General features: G+C 32.1%; 1 protein-coding gene across 1 annotated transcript; it reads left to right on the top strand.

Annotated features, from left to right (window-relative positions):
* The first annotated feature begins 2,295 nt into the window (after window positions 1-2,295).
* On the top strand, window positions 2,296-3,507 carry LOC120078687 (zinc finger protein ZAT3). The gene has a single exon (XM_039032986.2). The coding sequence runs from the start codon at window positions 2,543-2,545 to the stop codon at window positions 3,383-3,385; it is 843 nt and encodes a 280-aa protein (XP_038888914.1). The 5' UTR covers window positions 2,296-2,542; the 3' UTR covers window positions 3,386-3,507.
* The last annotated feature ends 24,492 nt before the right edge of the window (window positions 3,508-27,999 follow it).

Here is a 27,999-nt window from a genome sequence, read left to right as displayed (position 1 = left end):
GAGGTGGATTACATAGACACTAATAATGTGTAATCTTGAGACATATGGACAACACATGGAGTAATGGATAAGTGACACATGGCCAATAAACACTAATAATGAGCATCTACATTACACCTAATTTAACATATTTATAATATTTCTAATTTTTTTTATATGTAAAGTTTTTTTTAAAAAAAATAAATTATTAAAACATATAAATATGGTCATATGATCAAATAAGTTCGAACCATAGTGGAAAGCTTCCAAACTTTGATGACTTCAAAATTTTGATACAGGAAATTTCGATTTCCCCCCATTTTAATGAAATTTTGAGGTTTTTTTTTTTTTTTTTTTTTTTTTTTTTTTTTTGAGTAATTAGTCATGCTAGCTTAGTTTAGTGGAAGTTTTTCAGTCGTATTCTCATTTTAATTACATGATTGTATAGTTTTACAAGCCAATGGATAGTTTAACTTCAAAATTGAATTGATGTGATTTTTGTTTATTTTTCAGTCTAAAATTTTCATTTTCAAGAAGCCACATATTTATTTTTAACTTCATTTAGACTTTTTTTTTTTTTTTTTTGAATTTTCACATCATTCACTTCAAATTGAACTAATGAAAGTTTTGTTTATTTACTATCTAAAGTTTTCATTTCCTAAACATCAAATTTGAGAAAAATAACAAACATTTTCGATGGTCATTCAGGACTTGATCACAATAATTTTCAGCCAAATTTTCCATCAAATAATTCCATTTGAAGGAGGAAGATCATCGACTATTGTATTGTATCAACCAATAGAGTCTATATATTGGCCGTATAAGTCCTATAATTTTCATTTAAATAGCTATCTTCAGTATTTTCAATATATGATGACTTGAGAGCAATATTGTAGTTTCTATCGGAATTATTCAGATTATGGATTAGATGCTCAAAAGTCATATTTTTGTATTAGATATGTAACTTTATGATAAACAATGTACTATTATTTCGCATGTAAATATTTCATGTCTCATTTAATTTTGTAATTAGTTACTAATATTTGATATTATCTTGTAATTATTTTTCATTTCTTTTTTAAATTTATGCTATTGCATCGATATTTACATAAATATTTACAATACACATTTGAATATTATCTTACTTCATAGAAATAATGATTAAAAATGGTCAACTATAGTATAATTAAGATACAATCAAAATTTCATTAACTAATTATATCAATTTATCTTTTCCAAAATTTCCATCTATATCAATAATTCTATTGATATTTCTATAGAATAACAAATCTTGATATTTCCATCCACAACGATTTTTCAAACCTTGGTTGGAATTAAGGGGTATTTGGCCCCAACTTTTAAAAAATTTAAGTAAATATTACAACCCACTTCATCTTTGCATTCCAATTGAATTATAATAGTTGATGTTTTCAACTATTATACATAAATTGTATTACTATTTCAAACCTCTCTTATCATCGTGCTTACTATTTTTAATATTGTTTACTATTTTCCTATATGTCATCTCTTTCCATCTTCGTTACCGTGTTTTCCAAACTAAAATAGTTTGCACTCAAAATACAGACTATTATATACTATTAGTGGATGTTTTAGTCTAGATTATAATAGTTTGTGTTTGGGGTGCGACTGTTATACTCTGGAAATAGTAAACATGGTAATAAAGAGATATTTGAAATAGTAATATTGTACTTAATTGTAGGTTATAATAGTTAAAAATATCAACCAAAATATGAGATGTAATATAATAATCCGCTCATTAAATGCCCAAACACAAAGTATAATCAAGGATGAAAATATCCGTCAATATATCCATCAATATTTTATCTATAAATCGAAAGGTTAAATATTAATATTAAATATTGAAGGATATCTCCAACATCTTTTATAAATGCTTGTAGTCATAAACAAATATCATAATATCCATAATTTAGTTTTAGAGTAAAAATAACTTAATTATTAAGCTAAATAAATTTTATAAATTTCGTGACTTATAGAAATACTCATCGATATCGATCTTTTATCGATATATCTGATAATGTATCAATTCTTAGTATAAATAAAATATCGAAATCGAGGTCGATAATTGAATCCTTGGTATAATAACTAACTCGGCTTAATTTTCTTATCGCTATAAGACCAGAATCGTAATTTAAAGGAAGCTTCCGTGCAAACTAATCTATACGAGGATCCATAAAAGATAAAGCTAGTTGAAATCTTGTCTACGAAATGAACGGTCACGATCAAATTTGACCAGGTAAGACTGAAGTCAGTTGAAAGAGCGCATAAAATAAAAATAAAAAATAAAATAAAATCTCTCCCCGTAATGCCCGTAACTACCGCAATAACCAACTGAAAAATAAAAAAATAAAAATGAAAATGAAAAATAAGAAAAAACCGCCATGTCTGTGACAGTAGTACCTCTTTGAAAGAAGAACCAATAACCGTCTCTTCGCCTACGAAATCCAAATCCTTCCGCCATTGTTACACTTTTCGGCTTTTCTTCCATTTTCAGCTCCCTTCTTCTCTCTTTAATCTCCTTATCATGAATCCACATTTCAATTCCGTCTCCATTGCCAGTAGTAGCAGCTCTCCTCTCGACCTCACTCTTCCTTTTGAACTCCAAATGGTCGAAACTACCAAGCGCCGCCGTCCCCGCAAGAAAAGGTCAAGAATCGAAACCGACGACTCCACCGTCGTCACTGCCGTCGTCTCTTCCAAGGCTAAGTATAGCAAGAAACCCGATCCCAATGCACCGAAGATCACTCCTCCATGTACTGAATGCGGGAAGAGATTTTGGTCGAATAAAGCGCTTTTCGGTCACATGAGGTGTCATCCCGAACGTCAATGGCGGGGGATTATTCCGCCGATTAATTTCCGTCGTCCTATTTCGGTTTCTCCTAATTTTAGCCCTAATATCGCTACTGATTTGGTAGAATCTTCGTTTACTGAAGAAGATCAAGACATCGCTAATTGTTTGCTAATGCTTGCAAATGGCCCTAATTCGATTTCTAGGGTTTCTGATTGTCGATTCGAATGCTCGAGTTGTAAGAAAGTGTTTGGATCACATCAAGCGCTTGGTGGACATAGGGCAAGTCATAAGAATGTGAGAGGCTGTTTCGCTATGGCAAAGAGCGATGAAGAAACAGAAGATGAAATTACTCTGTTTGGGCATTGTAGCCATGAGAGGAGCAGTATCAATCTGGAGAATAAAATGTCGATGATGATTTTAGGAACAGCAGATCACAAGAGATTCCATTGGGAGAATAATGCAGCTACAGAAGAAGGTTTCATTGATTTGGATTTGAACATGCCTGCCCCTCTTGAAGATGGTTCATCTTCTTCATATTCTTCAAGTCTCACTCTGGATCTCAGGTTGGGCCTTTGAAGATAAGCTTCTTTCATTCTTTTGTTAGGCTCTTTATTACAATTTGTTGATATGTTGTAATTTAGGCCATTCGTATGCGCTGTATCATTCATATCTGTGTCTCTGGTTTTAGGGGGAAGTGTGAATAGTATCCTCTGTTAGCTATACATTTTAGGTTGACATTTATGAATTTCTTATACATAAATTGAGAAGCTGTTTCTCTTTAACAATAAATTACACAAACCTAGCTATGCTGTTCAGATTTGTGATGAAGGGTTCCTTTCATTTTGTTCATCATATTTAGCTTTGAGTTAAAATCTGAGTAGGTCCACCATTCATGTATATAGATTGGATTAGGTGCTCCATCTACTATGCTTATTTCTTGTTCTGCATGTTTTAATTGATGTAATAACTTCCTTATTCAGGAGTCTGATATTAAATTAATCTAAGATTCCAGTTTGTCTTGTTATGCCTTTTTCTTTTTTGTTTCCTTTTGTTCTAAAATTCTAATCCCTACCACGTATACTCGCGATGTGTACACATTATGTAAAAGGGTATTTGGACCAAGGAGTTGGAAGATTAGGAAGTTCGGATGTGGAGTTATAAACTTCACTTGATATTTGGTCCAAGGAGTTCGTGAGCCCACGATTAAAAAACATCAATTTTATGCCTCATTAACTTCTTATACTGTAGGTCTTAGAAGTTCATAACTCTCCTCTTATGTGAGTAAGGCATCCTTCGACCATGAGTGTGCTTAATGGGAACCTTCCTTCTACCCATCCTTGAGGGAATAATGTCTCCTAATAGAGGGACACAAAAAAGTAGTAGATTTTTAGAGTGCACTCTTGGTTTAGGCTTGAGTGACATATAGTAAGCCCAAATGGAGAAAACATGGTTGCATCTACTTGAATTTGGGTCTCAAGTAATTATCCTGGCCCAACTCCTAAAAACAAACAAAAAGGAAAAGTAAACAACAGGGGAGGGAATATTAGCTTTTAGAAAACTAGCAAGTGGGTAGGTATCCCAATGAGATTATTTCTTTAGTCAGCTATCAAGACCCTCTCCATCACCTCTCTCATCACAACAACTTAAACAAGGATTTTGAGTTTCAATCATATAAGGGAACCTTTTTTCCTTGCTTCATTTGGTGGAAGGCAACCAAGTATCCAATCTCTACCTCATGGATTGAGCAAAACCATGTAGATTTCAACAAGTTAAATTGGTCCACAAACTAAAAGTAATCTTCCTTTTTTATTTTTTGAAACAGAAAATAACTCTCGTTGATATAATGAAAAGATTAAATGTTCCAAAAGAGAATTAGTCTAAGATTGTAATTTAGAAAAATCTTTTAAGTTCAGGTGACAATTCAATTCCTTTTATCTCTGTTTCATATGAATTAAGATTTCTCTTCCATTTTATCGAGTAAAAAAATAGATGAAATAGATAATGTTCCATAAAAGATCAATATCTAAAGTCCATTTCAATGGAGAATCAGTTGAAATTAGCAAAGAAAAACTTATTCCAACTTCTTCATGGTTTGATTTATCCTAATTATTTCTATACTGTGATCATTTATACCCTAAAAAATTTTGTTTCACATCGAGTTAAGTATGAGTCTTCATATTCATCATAGTTTGGGATTATGCCAACAAAAATTAGATTATAGGGAGTGGTTGGGAGATTGACCCTTAATAACCATTTGGATTTTGAAAATTAAGGTTCCATTTGATAATAACCCGGACCTCGTTTGATAGTCATTTCGCTACTCATTTTTTGTTCTTGAAAACTAAACCAATTTTCTCTTATTTTCTTACTATGATTTGTATCAATTTTAAGTAGAAGAGTTGAATTCTTAGCCAACTTCTAAATAGAAAAACAAGTTTTTAAATACTATTCTTTTTTGTTTTAAAAAGTTGACTTGATTTTTTAAAATATTGGTAAAAAGTAGATAGCAAAGCATGAAACTTAGAGATCGAAAATGTGTTCATAGACTTAATTTTCAAAAACTAAAAAAAAAAAAAACTAAATGGGACCTTTGTTTTTAGTTTTCTATTTTTAAAATTTATGTTTGATTTCTATAATAATTTTCGAAATCTAGCTTGGTGTTTGAAAATATTAGTGGAAAGTGAATAACAAAACTAAGAAACTTATTCGTTGAAGAAGTTTTTATAAACTTAATTTTCAAAAATAAAAATCAAAATAATTACCAAATTAAATACTTCTTCACCTAGTTAAAGATAGTTGTTTTCAAAAACTTGTTTTTATTTTTAAAATTTAACTAAAAATTTATATGTTTCTTTAAAGATAAAAACCATAAGAGGATTTTGAGAAGAAACGACAATAAATTTAAAAAGCACTTGTTTAGTTCCTAATTTTGTGTATATAAGTATCAAAATGTCATATTTTTACTCTAGAGTCTTGAATTTAAGATTTTATATTTTATCTTTAAATTTTCACTAATGCTCCTTTTGATCCTTACTTTCAATTCATCAATAAGAATAATAATGATGTGAATTTTTTTATTTAATTTTAATAGTGATAAAAAATTATATATATTTATTTTTCTTTTTAAAATTATTTAATAGAAATTAGTTCAAAAGTCTAAAAATGAACCTGAGTGAAAACTTTGGGGTAAAAGTAAAAAATCAAGAAATATAGAGATAAAATGAAAATTAAATTCACATACAAGAGTAAAAGAGTAACATTTTGAGATCTAAAGATCAAAAGAAAATTAGACTCAAAATTCAGGAATAGAAACTTAAAGCTCAAATAAAAAATATACCCAAAACTTGAGGGTTTAAAATATATTTTTTTATTAAAAAAATATATTTTATCACATAAATTGTTTTATGCTAATGTGGTTTAATAGAATAATTGCATTGCCTTGAGGTACTTGAAATTGATTTGAAGATATAATCCATTGCACGTACATAGTCGTGTTCAAAAAATTCGACGATCCAAAAAAATCGATCAACCCAATTTAATCCGTGCGGTTTGGGTTGGATTATTAACTCATTTCGACTGGAAATTTTTTGGGTTGGGTTAGTTCAAGAATTCATCTAAATAACCCAAATCAATCCAAACTTATTGTTTACTTTAAAATGTATATTTTTTTACTTATGATATTATATATAGATATATTTATTTTTGTTATATTTCATATTTCATTATCTTTTAGATAATTTATTCTCTGACCATTCATAAAAATAATTTTTAGCACTTTGGAAAGAAAATTTGCATTATATAAATTGAAATTGAATTGTTAATCTTAATTCAATATTTACAAATAATTAAATCAAATTTCTACTTATTAATATTTTACTTATTTTTAGAACAAAAATTGAAGTAAATGATCAACCCAAATATTTCATGATTGGGTTAGGGTCATTTTTTAATAAAAGTTATTTGGATAGCGTATTATTAAAATCAAATTATACGATTAGTTTAACACAAACACATCTAAGAAAACTAAGTCTTTTATTAAGACTAGTCTTTCAACACAAGCACGTGACATTTTTAATTTGTAAAATGAATGTAGAAAAGGAAGTAATTGAAAATAAAATTTCACTAGACAACCACATTCAAATAATTTACTTCTAAAATTAAAAAAAAAAAAAAAATCTTTTTCATTCCATAAGATTAAAGATTTTAATCCGACATAAGCATCAATACAACACTTGAATAGATAAAAAAAATATATATATTTGAAATTTCAAAATGTTTAAAATTAATAATAATAAATAAAAGACCCTAACATGGTCTAAGTTCGAAAGACTTTAATGGAGAAAAAAAGAGATGTAATTTATTGATTGCGAGGAGGGAAGAAGATGGCATCAAAGCCCAATTGGAAGAGAAAATTATATACAATTTTCAATTTAAACGTATTACCATTCTATTTTATTTTATTTTTTAAATAAATAGATATTAAACTTCTCTGTTTGAATAAGAAGATTTTAGAATTTCAAGTGGAAAAAAAAAAAGAGAGCAAATAATAAAATATATAATATTGTAATGTTTAAATAGCTAATATTGTTAAAAGTTCTCCAAGAAAATTTCTCTTCGTAAGTTTAAAAATCATTGATTAAAGGTTATATATTTATCTTAATCCAAAAAGGGTTATTATTTTTATCCAGATGCAATAAATTAAATAAAAACAAATTATTAGAAAATATAGATATGCATTTATTATCATTCAATCAAATGGTCCAAACTTACACTTCTAGTGTAGGACTTTCTACCTAGATAACCTAAATATATATACACAATTATATTATTATTTTTTTTAATTTTTTTTAAAGAAATATACATAGCAATATTCTCGAGTAGTTATGATATAAACTTCACAAAACGATTTTCGTTCAAAGTCTACACAAAATTATTCAAAAATTCGAAAATTGTTCATCCCATAAATGAAAGCGAGAATCGACGAGAAGTTTCGAAGAAGAAAATAAGGTATAGTTCAAACATCATACGATTTTCCTACTTAGAATTGAAGCATTTTGATGGAAGAGCCACTAACCTTATTGACAATCCATATACAAATTTGAATTAACTTAAAATCCTAGGTCGACTTAAATATCGTAGGAATCGAATATCAGATTAGAATAATAATTGTATCGTAGAAGGACTATTGTCTTGAAAACAATTGTAGTACGATCTTGGTGTTAATCGTCTCACATTGATTGTTACTCAAGGTTAACGCAACACTCTTGACAGACGGACACACGTCAAAAAAGAGTTTGGAATCAAGAAAAACTTTGTTAAAAAAAAACAAAGTGATAAAAACAGGAGAAAAAGAAATCTGTGTCTTCAAACGTTGAATTTGGAGGATTTTCCCAAGTTAAAGGGCAATTAAGTTAAGTTTATATATATGGAAAAAAAAAAAATTTAAGGTTGAATCTAGTAATCATTTTTTTTGTATTTAATTTTTAAAAATTAGAATCTATTTCCTTTTAATTTCTTACCATGCTTAATAGTTAAATTATGAGTCAAACTCCCATTCTCTACGGAAATATGAAATTTGTTAGATTCCTTGTTTGTCTTAAGAAATAGCACTAATCGACTCACAGTCCTACTCATTCTAATAAAATTATATACAATTTTTAAGTTAAACTTAGTATTATTATCATTTTATTTATAAATATATAAAATTTAAAATATTCTATTTATTTAATATAAATGAAAAGTAAGACCAAATCAAAATAGAAACCTAAAGATTTGAGATTTTAAAATCTTCCTACAACAATATACGTTTTGTTATTCTAAAATGTCAATTTTTTTTATTAAATTAATTTTTTGGGTTCCATTTGGTAACCATTTTGTTTTTGAAAATTAAGTCTATATCATCCACATTTCTTACTATATGATTGGTATAATTCTTAACTGCAATGATTGAATTTTTAATCAAATTTCAAAAACAAAAACAACTTTTTGAAAATTTTTTTTTAATTCACAAATTTTGGTTTAGCTTTTTAAAGCACGGGTGAAAAGTAGATAACATAGGAAAAAAATTTGGAGGGAAAGTATGCTTAATTTAAAAAAAAAAAACAAACAAAATAGTTACAAAACGGGACCTTGATTTTTTTTTTGTTTGTTTTATTTTTTCTTAGAGCAATTTTGATTAGTTATGAAAGTTGTAAATATTTTTTTTAGTACAACAATTGTGGAGTAAGCTTAAACTTTTGACTTCTCGAGACGGGGTCATGTCAATACCACTAAGCTAAGCTTACTTTAGCAAAGTTGTTATAAGTTAGGGAGCATGGAATCCAAGCTCTAATTCCGTTGTTGGATTGGTTGATTAACATTAGATTTTAAATAATTATTGTTAAATTTAGCTTTTCAAAATAATGACAAAAAATAGGGTTGTTTTCAAGGGGTCTTTTCAAATGTAATAAAAAAAAGCCCAAAATATTTACATGAATAGAAAAATTTGAACCTAGCTCAAAAAGATCGAAGAAAAGCCCAACCCACGGTAGTGAAATACCAAAAATATTCTCAGCCCACACGGATAACTGATAACTTGTAGAAATACACATTATTTATACCATCTTATTTAGAATATGCGGCAAAAAGAAGGAAAAAGTTGTGTCGAACATATAGAAATTGGCTTAGAAACGCAAAAGTTGTAAAGTGTCGGAAGCACATCCGCTAACCCCATTGCAACGGCAAAAAGGGACGTCCAAGTCTTTGTTTTATAGGAAACAGGTCACCGCATGCGACGATCGTTCGAGAACAAAAAGAGCAATGCATTTGCACTGCATGCGACGGTCGATCGTGAACGAAAAGAGCAACACAATTGCACCACATGCAATGACCGCTCGAGGACGAAAAAGAGCAACACATTTGCAGTGCTTGCGATGATCGATCGTGGACAGAAAGATCAACGCATTTTCACCGCATGCGGCGATCGATCCTAGATAAAAAGTTCAATGCATTTGCACTGCATGCAGCGATCAATCGTAGATGAAAAGAGCGACGCATTCGCGGGGATTTCTAAAATTGTATAGCTTTTCTGTTGTACGATCTGAAAAATTGAATGTGGAGCAGATCGGACGTTTCCACCAAGTGTGGCAGAAAAAGTAACTTTTCAGAGCGGGATCACTGACGAAGGAGGTGCCAAGGTCTATAAATAGCTACATCAATTCCAAAGAGAGGAGGCTGGTCTGAAGGGTCACTTAGAGAAAATCCAGGAGAAAGACGAGACAAGTCCGAAAGGGGAGTTTCGGGAGCCAGAAATTCATCCACAAGCCCGAAGAGAAGCTCTGTGCAAAGATCAATTCTACATGGGAAACTATCCTGAGAAGGAAGTTTTCCACCTCACTCCTCCCACACGCCGGCAAGCAAATCGTCTCCGATCGAGATCCGTGTCAAGACATTGACACACTTTCTTTAGTTTTTCTCACTTTCTATTTATCGATTGTATTCATTTCTAATCTTTCATTCATCCATCTATAACAAACGCTTATTTTTATCCCTTAATATCATTAGCATATTCATCGTCATTTCTCTATTCTCCTTCATACATTCATCGTCCATCTCTCTTATCACGTGTAACTAATCCCCAGGGTAAGGGGGAAGGATTAAATGAGTAAGTTAATCCTTGTTGAAGAAATCAGCTAAGTTTAGCTAACGCATGTTCAACGGCATCTTCACCCGTGAGAGCAGAAGTAAAGATGTTAATCCACCTCTCGAAAGAAGGTTGGAAGAATGGTTAACTAAAGCAAGAAGTATTTCCAAAGATGGAAACAACCTTGCGTTCGCAACGTTTATCCCTGATTCACCATAGACATATAGGAACGCGGTCGATCACTGAGAGGTATAAGCCAAGGGAAAGTGGAACCTTAGTTGTGTCCTCAACAGGATTGACGAACTTGCGATGTCCTTTCCCCCAACCCATTCTCTTTCTGACACATTTCACACGCATTCCATCAGATACTTGCACATCTTCACAGTCAGCCATTTATTTGTTTATTCGTTTATTTTGTCACCGCATTTTATTTTGTCATTGCATTTTATTTTATCATCGCATTTTATTTTGTCACTGCATTTTATTTTATCATCACATTTTACTTTGTCATCGTATTTTACTTTTCCAATACAATTTATTATTATTTTATTTTTGGTCGCATATATCACATTAACATCGCATTGATCATCACATTCCCCGTGTTCGACCTCAGATCACTCTGAGAAACTTGCGGTGGAATTAACATTGGTTCCAGCGCAAGAAAACTTGTGACACGCACATATTACATGAACGTGTACTACGAACGCATATCAGCAACATCGCATATATTATTTTAGAACGTAGTATCGCATTTATTACCGAGAAGTGTGATTCATCACCACATACACATCATCCACATGTCATCTCATCATCATCCACATTCCAATCTTTGCGGCGACATTACATTTCATTACGTTCCGTCTGCCGCAATTTCTTCAATTTCAATTCAACAATAACCAGTCAATTAATTACGATTAATCAGACTGCCCATCAACCAACCCGATATCCACGCTCACGTTCGATACCCATCCTTTTTCCACGTCTTCTTCCAACGTCTTCTTCTTCATCAAACAATGCATGATAACCATCTATCATTTCTATATAGTAAACACTAATATCTATTTTTATAGTTTCTATATGGTTTGCGCTCTATATTTGTTTCTATATATTAAACACTAATATATGTTTCTGTTTTAATAATGCTTATTTTAATAATGTACTTGTAAGTCAACTATCTATCTTAAGAACTTTATAAAAAACTTTAACATCAATACATCTATTATTGATACATTTGAATTAAGATAGACAGAGATAGAGCACTATCTCTATCTATCTCAGATAGACAATGATAGGTAAACACTAATATCTGTTTCTATAGTTTCTATATCGTTTGCACTTTATATTTATATATTTGTTTAGTTGAGTGGATCTATTAATGATAACTTTGAATTAAGATAGACAGAGATAGACAATGTTCTATCACTGATTATTTCATATAGACAGAGATAGAATATTATCTCATATGATGGATTTCTATCATTATCGATCTGAGATAGACAAAGATAGTATTTTCTGCTCTATATTTCTATATTAGATAGAATATTAGATAGACAAAGATAGATTATTTCATATAGACAGAGATAGAATATTATCTCAGATAGACAGTGGTAGACTTCAATGGTAAACACTAATATCTGCTCTATATTTCTATATTTGTTTAGTTGAGTGGATCTACTTTGAATTGAGGACAAAATGGTTGCAATTAGGTCCTTTTATTTAATTTAATAAAAAGATTTAATTGAAACCATTTTGATACTACAAATGGGTAGTTGGTCAAATTGCAAGTTTAGGGGTGTAATTGTAACCAATTCCATAGTTCAGGGCTGGTTTTTGTACTTTTCCTTTCATTTTTTTCTTTTGTCTCGTGAAGTTACTTCACGAGACAAACTTACAACATTATGAAAAAAATAAATATATCTCGTGAAAATGAATAGATTGTCTAGTGAAATTACTTCATAAGACGTCTCGTAAAGTAACTTCACGTTTCACAAGACAAACTTACAACATTATGAAAAAAATAAATACGTTTTGTGAAGATCAATAGATTGTCCCGTGAAGTTACTCCACGAGACAAAAGACAGAAATAAACTCACTTTTACAATAGACAAAAGTTAGATTTTTATCTCGTAAAGTTGACTTTTTGTCTCATAAAGTTGAGTTCATTTCTGTCTTTTGTCTCGTGAAGTAACTTCACAAGACAAACTTATAACTTTACAAGACAAACAACATACTATCTCATTTTTCTCGTAATGTTATAAGTTTGTCTAGTGAAGTTACTTCACGAGATAACTTCACTAGAAAAAAGACTTACTTACGAACTCAACTTTATGAGACAAACGACTACTTTTCAATATAAAAAATAAAAAATAAAAGATTACTTTTCAACATGCTTACCTATTTTGGAACTCTCAAGTGAAGATAAATCAAAGATGGAGTTCTATCGTTGTCTATCTTTGATAGACAAAGATAGACGTTTATCACAGATAGACAAAGATAGGCGTCTATATTTGTTATCTGAGATAGACAGAGATAGAGCATTATCCTCTGTCTATCTAAGATAGACAAGTAATAATACACTTATGCACTTTCAGTTGAATAAGATGTTGATCGTGTTCAAAATTTTAAAAATATGATATTCCAACCATATAAGCTATTATAAATTGAGTGAAGATTAATAAAAAATAGAGTTCTATCTTTCTCTATCCTTAAATTGAGTGAATATGATATTCCAACCATATAAGCTATTATATTTTAAGAATATGTTCAAAATCTGAGATAAACAGAGATAGAGCACTATCTCTATCTATATCGACCTCTTTCGATCTAATCCTCCTAAGATGAACAACACGAACTAATTTCGAATTTTCAACTAATTGGCTTCCAAAATAGCTTCGCAGTGTTGTATACAACAACTTGTTGGAATTGTGGAGGAAAAGTTCAATAACTTGATTTATGAATTGGGGCATACAAGAACAGTTTTTGTCTTCTTTTTTTTTTTTTTTTTTTTTTTTTTTTTTTTTTTTTTTTTTTGCAGAATAAAGCATTAGAGTGAAGAGAATACTGTGAAATTCGAAGAAGAAGGATTGTTCTTCACTCGATAACAAAATGTGTGACATTACAACGCAACTGAAGAAGGAGAAGAAAAACTGTACTCGTGTGATCGATGGAATCGACAAAGAAGAATGAAAATCTCTGAGTTGTGTGGTGAAGAACAATGAAATCAATTAATGAAGAAGAAGATTGGAAATTGTCGTAGGAAATCGAGGGTAGTTTTGGAATTTTTTAAAAAATATTCGTTGATATGATTTTTTTGTCAAAGTATGTAAGTAGTTTGTATTTTGTTTTTTCTATTTTTGACAATTTCTCTAATTATACGACATTAGAAAAATAATTTATAAAAATTATCTCTTCTCTCTAAAATTATTTTTAAAAATTTAAATATCATATAATTACTTCAAGAACGTTTTAGATCTATTCTTAAAAATTCAAGGACTAAAAAGTTACAACTTGAAAACTCAGGGATCAAATACACTTATTTTTAAAAACTCGAGAACTACAAAGGTGTACATTTTTAAAACTCATGGACCAAATGTATATATTCTTTAAAATTTTTGGACTAAAAGATAATTTTTACAAACGAGAAATAGAAACATCTAAAAAGATCTAAAGTTTCAAAATAGATATTTAGTTTCCACATTTGTAAAATGATTCTAAAGGCTTATGACTTAATAGAAAAATGTGAGAAAATATACTAGTAGTACTATAGTATAAAAGTATTTCATATTACCTTCATTTATTATTTGTCACGTTATCATATTTCTTTAGAAAAAGTGTGGGGTCTACTGATATATATATTCTCGTAAAGGAAAAACTATGCATTAATTGAACCATACTAATATTAATGATGACAAATTTATACTATAAACAAATGGGGTGTGATAGTGAAACATTTTTTTTTTAGAATAGATGATATTATTATACAACAACAAGGAGGATCCCACAGCCCGGGATCAAGCAACAAAGCAACAAAGCATAAACAAAGACATGGCAACAATATGCAAACAAAATCAACAAGATAAAACCAGAACATAACCAAACATAAACATAAAAAAAAAAAACCCAAAACACCAGGGAGAAAGCCAGAGAAGAGAAACTAAAACCCCACAACTAGGGACAACAACAAAACAAAGATCAATAGCAAGTACAAAAAGAAGAAAAGAAACCGTAAACATGCTAAATAAGATCAAGAAGATCAACCCGCCAGGAAGCAGCTCGTCCAACATCCCAACAAAGCAGCAATGCGGAAAGAAACCCAACTCGATAGCCCTAATATGCTTCGTTGCCCGGAGGATATATATCACTCTGACCAAGAACATACTGAAAGAATATCATGAGCTGATATGATAAGGGCGTATTAGAGTCGACGGCGTTAGCGCGCCCCCTTACCCCTAAACAAAAAGGTTTTTCATAAAGGTAGCTTGTCTACGCCTTTTGAAAACCTTACTAATAATAAGAAAGGGCCCTATCTAAGCTCTATCGTTGTAAAGCTACAGCTCAAAAGTCGGCCTTACCTTCTATGTTATTAGTAAAGCCTAAAGCCCTTTACTAATAGAAAGGGATTTTCTTGCTTGTTTAGTAAAATCACGCTTTTCATTTTAATAGGAGTAGATGCTTGCAGGGGCAGGGCACTCTTCATTCGAAACTAATGAATGTTGGGTCGGGGGGTTCTGCCTTGTTATCAAAAAGAGAGTTGGGTAAAGCAAACTCCCTCCTTGGACGAGCACGGGGCTTAGTCAAGTAGAACCGGGTTGCGCTGCTGGATGCTCCGATCGAAAAAAAATCAGTGGGGCCATGCCAGTACGACTGAATATGCGTTAGAAGGGTCAATCCCTCCTCTACGACACCAAAAAAACAATTTTCTTGTGTAGGCGGAGATCCGGTATTTTCTGAATCCTTATGTAAGGAATTACAAAAGAAATTCTTTCAACAAAGATGTGAATTAGGAAGGATTGGTCGACGAAATCTGAACCAGAGACTTAATCTTGATATACCTGAGAACAATACATTTTTGTTACCGCGAGATATATTGGCAGCTGCGGATCATTTGATTGGACTGAAATTTGGAATGGGTACACTTGACGATATGAATCATTTGAAAAATAAACGGATTCGTTCTGTCGCGGATCTCTTACAAGATCAATTCGGATTGGCTCGTTTTCGTTTAGAAAATATGGTTAGAGGAACTATATGTGGAGCAATTAGACATAAATTGATACCGACTCCTCAGAATTTGGTAACTGAAACTCCATTAACAACCACGTTTGAATCTTTTTTCGGATTACACCCATCCATTGACACAAATAGTTCATGGGAGAAAATTGAGTTATTTGGGCCCAGGAGGATTGACAGGGCGAACTGCTAGTTTTCGGATACGAGATATCCATCCTAGTCATCATTATGGACGCATTTGCCCAATTGACACGTCTGAAGGAATTCATGTTGGACTTATTGGATCATTAGCAATTCATGCAAGGATTGGTCATTGGGGGGATCTGACGAAACTCCATTTTATGAAATTTTTGAGAGATCAAAAAAAGTGCGGATGCTTTATTTATTTATCACCAAGTCGAGATGAATATTATATGGTAGCGACAGGAAATTCTTTGGCACTGAATCCAGGTATGAAGGAAGAACAGATTGTTCCAGCTCGATACCGTCAAGAATAAAAGACTATTGAATGGGAAGAGGTTCATCTTCGAAGTCTTTTTTTTTCTAGTATGCCGCGAGCAGAGAACATCAATCTCATCTAATAAATAGAATGATGAACTTTCGCCCGTTATCTCCTCATCTTCCTATTTATAAGCCACAGCTCACTTCGACGTTTCCAATTTCCCATAGAATCTCCGGTTCGCAAGCAGATGGAATTGGACCAGAAGAAGAATGGAATGCGCCCCCTCCCAACCAATATCTTTCCTTCCCAATGGTCTCCGGCCTAGGCCAAAGGTATCAAGAAGCGCTACTTTGAAAAGACAGCTAAGAGGCTGGGTAAGATAACTCGATTGGAACTCTTATAGACTTGCAACCTACCTATCTATTGGCTCGCTAGATATCGAATGGAAAGACTTCTCACTGAACACTCTTTCACAGAAAATGCAGAAGTCATTTAAATAGATAGCCTTTCTTCTGGCTTATAGGATGTAAAAAAAGGAGATGGAGCTTTACTTTACTAAGCATCAATAAGAAGGAATAGCAGGTTCACGGTAAAGAACTCTCCTCGGCGGTAGTTTATATGGCTTGTATCCCTCCTTAATGGGTAGCCGATGTTCCACAACAAGGTCCCTATCAAGGCCCGGCATATCATGAGACTCCCAAGCAAAACTCCAGCTAAGCTAATAGCTCTCATTGTGGGGATAGAAATCTCCCCGGATATTGATGCTAATCCATTAGTTCTAGCTCGAAGTTTGCCCTTAGTTGTCTCGAAGTTAGTTGCTTGGCATGAGTAGCTTGAGTACGAACCGTAGAGACCATAAGGTGAAACAAAACAGACACTGACCTCGGTCGACCTCCATGTAGCCGCCGATTACGCTCCTGCCAGATGTAATAGATGGAAGTACACCAAAATACAATGGAACAACTCATTATGCACCCCCTTACCCGACCCTAATTGGCACAACAAACTCAACTCAACATCCCAACCTGCCACCCAATACGACGAACCCAACTGATGCAACACACTAGACTATACCTCTCTTCCAAACCCACACTCGAAAAATAAATGATCCCAAGACTCTATATCTCCCCCACACAGAAGACACCCCCCATCTGACAACATACCCCAACTTCTCAAACAATCTAATGTATCCAACCTGTCCCTCACAGCTAACCACGCATAAAAAGGAGTGGCGTGGAATACCACCCTCTGCTCACAAAATACTAGCCCAAGACACCCTAGCATGGCGAGGATGCAAACTCTCCCATGCACTACCGATAGAAAATCGACCTCTAGCATCCGACTCCCAAACCCAATAATCCTCCCCCCTCACCCTAGGTCCCACTACCTGAATAGGACCTCAGATCTCAAGAAACTCCCAAGTCACTATAGGCCACCTCCAACCTCCCTCGCCATCTAACAACTTCAACAACCGCGCCTCCAAACTACTTCTTGTATCATAAACCACCATAGACCCATATTGTAACGACCCAGATTTGTACGCATACAGGAAATTAAATATCAAATAATAAGCAGGACGAAATTTTATTTAAAGGGGTGGAAATTTAGAAGGAAAAAAAATTAAAAAAAATAATAAATAAATAAAAATAAAAATAAATAAATAAATAAATTGGAAATTGGAAATTTATTCATTATTCATTATCCAAAAGATAATGAATAAGGGAGCGAGCGGGAGCGAGAAAGTGGGAGAGAGCGAAAGTTACACCAGTGAGAAAACTAGAGAAAACGAGATTCTGAGAAGAGAGCTGCATGATCGAAGGAAGAATTAGAGAGCAAGAATCTCAGCCAGCGATGCTAGCGAGATTGAGGCTGGCGAGAGTAGAGAGAGCGAGATCCCTGGAGAGAGCGAGATTGAAGGAAAATTAGAGAGAGCGAGAATTGTAGCAAGGAAGTTGGAGAGAGCGAGAGTAAAGAGAGCTATTCTTAGTGAGACAGTAGGAAAGAGCGGGAGCGAGAACGCGAGCGGGAGCGGGAGCGAGAGTGGGAGTGAGAGCGAGAAAGCTGGAGAGAGCGAGACGGAAGAGAAAATTTGAGAGCGAGAGTGGAGAGAGCGGGATTTCCAGCAAGAAAGCTGGACAGAGTAAATTCCTAGCGAGAAAACGGGAGAGAGCGAGATTTTAAGAGCAGAGTGAGCGAGATTTGGACAGAAGCGCGAATTATGCGTTGAATTTGGCCACGATCTTATAGATTATATATGGAAAAACCCTAAAATTGAATACAAACAAAGAATGATGACGTAAGGGCAAACGTTAGCCAAAATTAGGTGTCTTATTGAGAGGAATCCATAAACCATAAGTAATTTTAAAGAAGCCACCTGTACGATGATTTGTCACACTGAGAAGAGCTGAAAACTACTATAAATAGGACCCTTTGCCGAAGATTTAACCCATTCTCAAACAAATCTCAGTAACAAAGAATCGTGTGAAAAAGTAAGTGTGAGTGAGGAAGTTCTGTGAGATTAAAAGAGAAAAGCTCGGGTAAAGTGCTGCCCAAATTTCTTCTTTTGATATAAAAAGGGAAAAATCTGCTGATAAAATCATAAAGAATAATAAGGAATAATTAGATCACAGTCAAGGTAAGTAGTTTATCTCACTCTCTCTTTAAATGTTCTATGGTAGTGTACCTTTATTATGTTGCATGGTTATGTTAATTGTTATATTGCATTACATGTTTAGAACACGTTTCTCTACAAGGGACCCCATGCATTATGTTTGTTCACGATTACGTTAAAATCAAGTTTTAATTAGGTATAAGTTATGCTTCCAGTCTAATCTTATGGTTATGCTAATGGTTGATGTTGGATGCGACTCTGACCCTACTGACTGCATGACCCGCTAATCATCAGATGGGTTAGTTTCTGCTTAAGTCCTCATCTTTCTATCAGGGCGGAAAGATTTATGTTGGAAGCATAACGTTTATGCTAATGGTTAATGTTGGATGCGACTCTGGCCCTATTGACTGCATGACCCGCTAATCATCAGATGGGTTAGTTTTCGCTTAGGTCCTCATCTTCCTATCAGGACGGAGAGATTTATGTTGGAAGCATAACGTTTATGCTAATGGTTGATGTTGGATGCGACTCTGGCCCTACTGGCTGCATGACCCACTAATCATCAGATGGGTTAGTTTCGCTTAGGTCCTCATCTTCCTATCAGGGTGGAGAGATTTATGTTGGAAGCATAACCGACCACCACATGTTATTATACGTTTTCGGTCCCAATCATATGTTTTCATGACATGTTACTTGTGATTGTGCATTTGGTCACTACCCTACGTGAGAACTACTTACTGGGTATATTATGTACTCATCCTATATTTTTACAGACTTTGTAGGTAAGAACACAACGTAGATGGCAGAGTTGGACGTCGCTCAAATGGCCAACCGTCAAACTCACTATTATAGGCACATGCATTTTGTACCACCACGCTAATGTTTTATGGATCCTGGTGTTTTGATAAATAAATTTTTATATAGTTTTTCTATCTAATTAATAAAATTTAGATATGTTCTTTGAAATTTCAACCAAAACTCATCTCATGATAGAAAAGTCTAAGTATGCATGTCATAGTGGTCGAATCATAAGGTGTAAGGATCCGGGCGTTACACATATAAATCCAAAATTGCACCCCTCGGCAACCAAGGATCCCACCAAACAAAACAAGACCGTCCATCGCCGACCATCAAATGAACCAGATGCTTGAATCTATCTCTACAATGCAAGATAGCCCTCAAGCACCAAGACCTCCAAACCTCACTTCGAACAACCCACAAAGACCGCCCACGCAAAATATATGCCTCCACTCACGCCACCCATAATGAACCATGATAGTAAAACATTCTAATAGTACATACTTCTTTCATTTATTATTTGACATGTCATTAAATAATTTATTCATTTATTTCATATATCCCACGATTCTTAAATGCTAATTCTCCATACTACCATAATTAGAATTTTCCTCCAAAGATGTGTGATGATGTGGATAAAATGCAATAAGCAAAATTTAAGTGCATATTGCAAACATCTTTTGTAACGGACCTTTTATTTTAATATTGTAATTTGACAATAATTATAAAAATACATTAGTTTCAAAAACATTTAGAAAAATGTGATAGTTTTGTAGGTGCAAAAGGTCGAGTCTTCGACTTTCGATCAATGAATGGAACAAAAATAAATAAATCAAGCAAATTGGGTCAAGAGTTTGAAATTCGTCCAAACTAGGGCATATATATATATATATATATAAAAGCAGCTGCCTTAATTTGCTTTAAAGACCTTTTGGCCCGTTGCCTCTGCTCAAGGTTGCGTTTCCTCTTCAGTCCCTAGTTCGAACCTCGTCACTCTCAACTTTGTTTTTCTTTTTCGTTTATTTTTTATATATGAAGGTTAATTTTGATAATAAAAATTTAAATTTGTGATATGGAGATTTAATTTTAAATAATAAAAATACATTTTGAAATTAAAAAGAAAAAAAAAGTAATTTAGACCTTAGTGAGATATTAGCATAAATTATATGTTAAAGGGTCAGAGAACCATTTTATTGAGTCACCTACTCTTCTTATATACTAAAAAAAATATAAATGATTTAGACTCCTTACATTAAAAAATAGATTCTTATGTTTATGCTTAAACCTTTTATCCCCATTATCTTACTTAATAAATAAGATTTAAATTCATTTAATAAATTTAAATTTATTTATGAAATAAAAAGAAGATAAAATATAATTTTGATTTTTGTATTTTTGGGACTCATTTTATTTTAATTTATATACTTTCACAAGTTCAAATTTAAGTTCTAGTATTTTAAATATTTTTTTAATTGTTTTCTCATTATAATTTGAAGCTAACATATTTTAAAAGAACTAGATAAATAATAATAATATTATTATTATTATTTTATCTTTACTCAAGAAAAGACATCTCGTTAATTTGAAAATATGTGGACTAAAATATAATAAATCATAAAAAATAAAAATAAAAAAAAAGAATAAAAAATATGAAACAAGTTTTTAATACGAAATAGAAATACTTACAGAGATTACAGAATAAATCAATTCGGATGGTGAGATCCTTTTTCTTTTGGAAGGGAAAGGTTATGGAAATAAAGAAAATCTCTCATGTAAAAGAGAGTTTTTCTTCTCTAAATGTTGTATATTAATTGTACCTTATACCATTAATCCATATTTCCTTCAAATAATTTGAACAATTCAAACTATTCCAAACTCTTAATCCTTGTTTTAATCCATTAATGAGCTAGTAGAGGACCTAATGAATCTACAGTATAAACTCCAATGGTTCGAGGTTAATTAATTAAGCTCTTTAATTATATTAATCAACATTCATTAATGGTGGCCTGTGGGTCACATCACTAAAGACACAATTGCACTACCTTGATTATGTCTATGAATACAATTTCTCTTACCGTGCATAAGAATTAGACTACGAATTTATAGTGGTTTTCCCTATCGTACATAATAGTTCAATTTATCTTGCAGTGATTAATGGTGTTTTTTAAATATCCACCATCACGAAAATTTTAAGAAAATAGAAAAAATTGCTTTGATTTAAATTAAAGACTTTTTTAAAGTAGATTTAAATGAAGAAAAACAATAGAATCAGGCTGTGGAGGGAAACTTTCAGTTTTCCCTTTTGTCCCCTTTTAATTGATTGCCATATGATTGGTTATATGATGCAATTTGGCATTTAAATCATTAAACTAAAAAATCTCATGTTTTAATCTCCACGTTAAAGATTGTTTTTTTTTTAAATAAAAATATCCACCACGAAAATTTTAAGAAAATAAAAAAATTGATTTGATTTAAATTAAAGATTTTCAACGTGAAGATTTTCTTAGTATTAGAGTTGTTTATGTTTATGGTTTTCTTAAAAAAAAAAAAAAGTTTAGTATTAGAGTTGTTTAGCACAATATTACTAATTTGAGTTTGTTAAATAAATTTTTTTAGTATTATAGTTGAATCTATGCTATATCAAAAGGCAAGGATTTTGTTTTTTTTTTTTTTTTAATATTTTTTAGACTAGTATACCTTTCTAATTTTATATTTATTACATTTATGCCATTTCTTTTGAAAAACGTGAATATAATATATGCAAAAAGATATGGTGCGGCTGGACATTTGGTAGTGCAATGACGCTATCGTAGAAAGATTTATTGCAATGGTTGTTTCATTTGGTTCATATCATAGAGAAGCAACTCAAGATTACATCCATTCATATAATTTATAATAATAGGCTAAATTATAACATATACCCTTGAACTTTCATTTTTGTTTCAAAAGTACTCCTATATTTCAAAAGTTTCAATATTACGATAACTAGCTCGAGATCGACGACATCCGCCTTGTGGGACACATTGATTTTTATTATTATTATTATTAAATGAATGCAAAACATTAAAATTATTACATTGATATAGACATTTTAATTTACATTTTATTATTTTTCCATTATGAACAATAATTTAAATATGAAAGAAAAAGACATTGAGAATTTGTTATTTTCTATAATATCTAATAAAGTTAGAATGGTTAAAAATGAAAAAATTGAGAACCAAATCGTTAATAAACGAAAAAAATAAAAATCAATCCATTGGTTTTGTTCTTTATTGGACATTGGTTTGGATCCCTCCCTTATAAAATCATTGGTTTGATTCGATTTTTGGTTGGCCCCAAACCAATAAAATCAAACCGACTACCACTCCTATCTTATTATTAATAGAATACGTTTTTCCTATTACTGAAAAAATAGAACGGTAAATTTTTATAAAGTATGTTTTTTCTATTGAAAAAAAAATGGAAAGGAAAAAAGAAGGTCGAATCTCAACCATTATAAAAAGAGAGGAAAAATAAAAAAACCAAAAGTAGAAAGAAAAAAATTGGTTGAGCTTTAATACTTTTCCACATGTAAAATAAGTGATAAAAGAGTTTTATTAAACTCAATTGAATTTTACGTATTAACTACATACACAAACTCCACTATATATTTAGTCTGTTTTAACAAAGTATATCAAAACAAACCATTAACAAAAAATCTAAACAAACTAACAATTTTATAACTAAATCGGGGAATCCACCAATACACTCGACAATACTAAAAGAGAAAAAAATAAAAAAAAATAAAAGTAGACAAAAAAAAAAAATTGATCGATTGTTGAACACTCGTCCATTATAAAAAATAAAAAACCAACACTCGAACATTATATATATATATAGTTGTTAATTGGTCCAATTTATTATATATATATAACAAATTGGACCAATTAACAACTACAATATTTTTTTTTGAATACTTTTAAAACTACAATATTTTCATAAATATTTTCTAAACCTACAATATCAATCCAATTTTTCCTTTTGTGGCTCATCCACGTGGCACATTCAAGTTTTTTTCCCCTTATTTTTTTTGTATGCCTTTTGAGTTTATAATGTATGAGACAAGATTGCATTTGATTGCATGCATGTACAAAAACTAGTCGTTCTTCTTGATCATTCGCCAATTTCAATTCATTTTTTTCTTCTTCATTGATCGATTTCATTATTCTTCACCACACAGCGTAGAGGTTTTCATTCTTTTTTGTCGATTCCATTGATCACACAAGTACAGTTCTTCTCCTTCTTCTATTGCCTTATAATCACATCTCATTGCTGAGTGAAGAACGATCATTCTTCTTTGAATTTCACATTATTCTTTTCACTCTAAAGCCTTTTTCTGCAAAAAAAAAAAAAAAAAAAAAAAAAAAAAAAAAACTCAAAGGACAACAACTATTCTTGTATACCCCAATTCATAAATTAAGTTATTGAACTTTTCCTCCACAATTCCAACAAGTTGTTGTATACAACACTACGAAGCTTAGATAGAGATAGTGCTCTATCTTTGTCTATCTCAGATAGATAAAGATAGTGTTTTATCTCTGTTTATCTCAGATAGATAGAGATAGATGACATCTTTGTCTATCAAGGATAGAGAAAGATAGAACTTTCTCTTTGATTGATCTTCACTCGATTTATAATAGCTTATATAATTGGAACATCGAATTCTTAAAATTTTAAACACGATCAACGTCTTATTCAACTGAAACTGCATAAATGATTGATGATGTATAGTATTATAACTTGTCTATCTTAGATAGATAGAGATAGACGTCTATCTTTGATAGACAAAGATAGAACTCTATCTTTGATTGGTCATCACTTGATAGTTCCAAAAGAGGCAAGTATGTTGAAAAGTAGTGTTTTATTTTTTTTTTTTTTATGTTGAAAAGTAGTTGTTCATCTCATAAAGTTGAGTTCGTAAGTAAGTCTTTTGTCTCGTGAAGTAACTTCACAAGACAAACTTACAACATTACGAGACAAATGAGATAGTCTGTCATTTTTATCGTAAAGTTATAAGTTTGTCTTGTGAAGTTACTTCACGAGACACGAGACAAAAGACAGAAATGAACTCAACTTTACGAGACAAAAGATTGACTTTTGTTTTTCGTAAAGTTGAGTCCATTTCTATCTTTTGTCTCGTGGAGTAACTTTAGAGGATAATTTATTTATCTTTACGAGACATATTTATTTTTCATAATGTTGTAAGTTTTTCTCGTGGAGTTACTTCACGAGACAATCTATTTATCTTCACGAGACGTTTTTTTTTTTCATAATGTTGTAAGTTTGTCTCGTAAAGTAACTTCACGGAAGAAAAGACAGAAATGAAAGGAAAATTGCAAAAACCACACCTGAACTATGGAATTAGTTACAATCACACCCTTGAACTTTCAATTTGATCAACTACCCTCTCTGGTAAAAGACCTAGCTGCAACCATTTTGTCCTCAATTCAAAGTTATCAATAATATATCCACTCAACTAAACAAATATAGAAATATAGAGTAGATATTAATGTTTACCATTAAAGTCTATCACTGTCTATCTAAGATATTATTCTATCAACGTCTATCTGAGGGTCTACCTATCTGAGATAGAACTCTATCACTATTTATCTCAGATAGATAAAGATGTGCTCTATCTCTATCTATCTGTCTATCTCAATTCAAATTTATCAGTAATAGATCCACTCAACTAAAAAAATATAGAAATATAGAGTACAAACAATATAGGAACTATAGAAGAAGGTATTAATGTTTACCTATCATTGCCTATCTGAGATAGACAAAGATAGTGTTCTATCATTGTCCATTTTAATTCAAATATATCAATAATAGATGTATTGATGTTAAAGTTTTTGATAAAGTTCTTAAGATAGATAGTTGACATACAAGTACGTTATTAAATAAGCATTATTAAAACAGAAACAGATATTAATGTTTACTATATAGAAATAGATATAGAGTGCAAACCATATAAAAACTATAGAAACAGATATTAGTGTTTACTATATAGAAACAATAGATAGCTATCATGCACTGTTTGATGAAGAAGAAGACGTTGAAAAAAGATGTGGGAAGAGGATGGGTATCGAGCGTGAGCGCAGATATCATTCCGGTTGATGGGTAATCCGATTAATCGTAATTAATCAGTTGGTTATTGTCACACCCCCTCCCAGATTATCCTTCTTAATCTAAAAGTGAATGTGACGACAGTAGTTACCAACCCTTTTGTGGCACTTACTGCCTAACTAACATCCTTAACCTACTTAGATCCCTGGAATACATATATAATATTCACCAAACTAATGAAACTTTAAAAATAACCTCAGAATACAAGGGATTAACAACAACATAACTACATCATATTAAATCATACAGAGTTCTGCGGGTCCCAATATACTTTACTAGTCCCTAATATGAGCAACACATATGTACAGACATTTATAGAATAAACATTTAAAACTTCTCTTTAGACTTTGGACTTTTAATTGGAGTCCTTGAGTGGCGGAGCAGCAGGACAGCTAAACTCTGGGGAGATGACCACTACCTGGGAAAAGAAAAATATTTGAAAGAATGAGCTACTCGCCAAGTGAGTGACTTAATAAAACATAAATCTCATGCTTAAGCTGAAAGCTAGAAAACAAAATACTGGAACTAAAACATGTCAAGCAAACGTGAACATAAAACTTTTAAAACCATTGTATCTAAAAACATAGATAAACTGATTTTCGGTTAAGAGAGAACCATTTTGTTCGATCTCTCAACGTCGGATATCATGTTTAAAAGAGAACCGTTTTGCTCGATCTCTCAAACATAAGCCTAGGCTGGGGTGAAAACCTTTTTGTTCAACACCTTTTAGCCAATGCTAGGAAAGAACCCTCGTGGTTCAATCTCAACATCGAATATCATGTTTAAGAGAGAACCCTTTTTCTCGATCTCTCAAACATAAGCCTGGGCTGGGATGAGAACCCTTTTGCTCAACACCTTTCAGCCAATGCTAGGAAAGAACCCTCATGGTTCAATCTCAACGTCAGATATCATGTTTAAAAGAGAACCCTTTTGCTCGATCTCTCAAACATAAGCCTGGGCTGGGTGAGAACCTTTTTGTTCAACACCTTTCGGCCAATGTTAGGAAAGAACCCTTGTGGTTCAATCTCAATGTCGGATATCATGTTTAAGAGAGAACCCTTTTGCTCGATCTCTCAAACATAAACCTGGGCTAGGGTGAGAACCCTTTTGTTCAACACCTTTCAGCCAATGCTAGGAAAGAACCCTCGTGGTTCAATCCTACTGAACTGATTAACTGTCATACGTGCACGTAGAGCAAACTGAATCCTGACGTTAAGAATCATAACTGAGGCAGGGTACCACTGCTTATTACTGAACTGAGTGAATTATTCTGATACCTTCTCTATGTACTTCAGCATCAGAATCATAACATAACTGAAACCAGGTAGTACAACTCAAATACCTTCTCCTTGTACTTCAGTATTGAGCTGAAAATACTTGATAGGAAAATATTTTCATAAAACAAGCTTACTGAAAGCTTGATCTCATAAAACATAGTTTTCATAAGAATATCATTTGCTAACGCATGCTTAACAACATTAAGAGCACATATGCTTTAAAACATAATACAAATACTTGTAACTTAAATATGTCATAGAATCTTCTTTTGAAAACTACCATCATTCAACCATTGTACCAAAGCATATTTCATATACTTTGTAACTAGCATGCGTTTATAGACTTTAGGAAAATGCATTGCTTGAAATTTCTTGTAAAATAACTAGCATAAAAGTAATTGTCAATAAAGCATAGATTATTAAAACATTTATAAATCATTTATAGTCACTCACAACTCGTCGGGTCTCTTAAACGGTTGATATGCCTCTTTTAGGTCTTCATGGCCTGAAAGAACATAATCCCCGGTTAGATTCCTTAGAATTCTCAGTAAAATACTTCAGGTAACTCACTTACTAATGAAACTTTCACTAACAAAACATCATTACTAGTAAGATGATCATCATGAGCGAGATCGTCCTCATGAACGAGATCATCCTCATAAGCGAGATTTACCACTTTTAGCGGGATTTATGACTTCCAACGAGATTTTCGTACTTAGCGAGATCCACCTCTTCCTTAACTCGCTCTCGATCTCGTTCACAATGGTGAGCTACCTGCTTATTCTTCCCAAGTAGCTGCCTGTTTACACACCGATTTCCTGTTTCAACTTCAAAAATTCATAACTCAAAATTCAGGATTTTTTAAAGAAACTTCCTTCTACAAACTTGTTTAGAATTGAGTTAACTTTCTTACCTTAAAAACATCAGCCGAATATTCCTTGTAGTTTGTCTTGGAGCTTCCAATCTTCACTCCGGGCTCTGATTAATCCGAGAATCTGCCCCTTCTGCAATTCTTCACTTTTTGTTCTTATCCGTATGAGATCT

This window comes from Benincasa hispida, chromosome 5 (genome assembly GCF_027475165.1).
Source record: "Benincasa hispida cultivar pf3 chromosome 5, pf3_genome.v1.1, whole genome shotgun sequence".
Classification (NCBI taxonomy): domain Eukaryota; kingdom Viridiplantae; phylum Streptophyta; class Magnoliopsida; order Cucurbitales; family Cucurbitaceae; genus Benincasa; species Benincasa hispida.
This window is presented reverse-complemented; position numbering and strand designations above follow the sequence as displayed.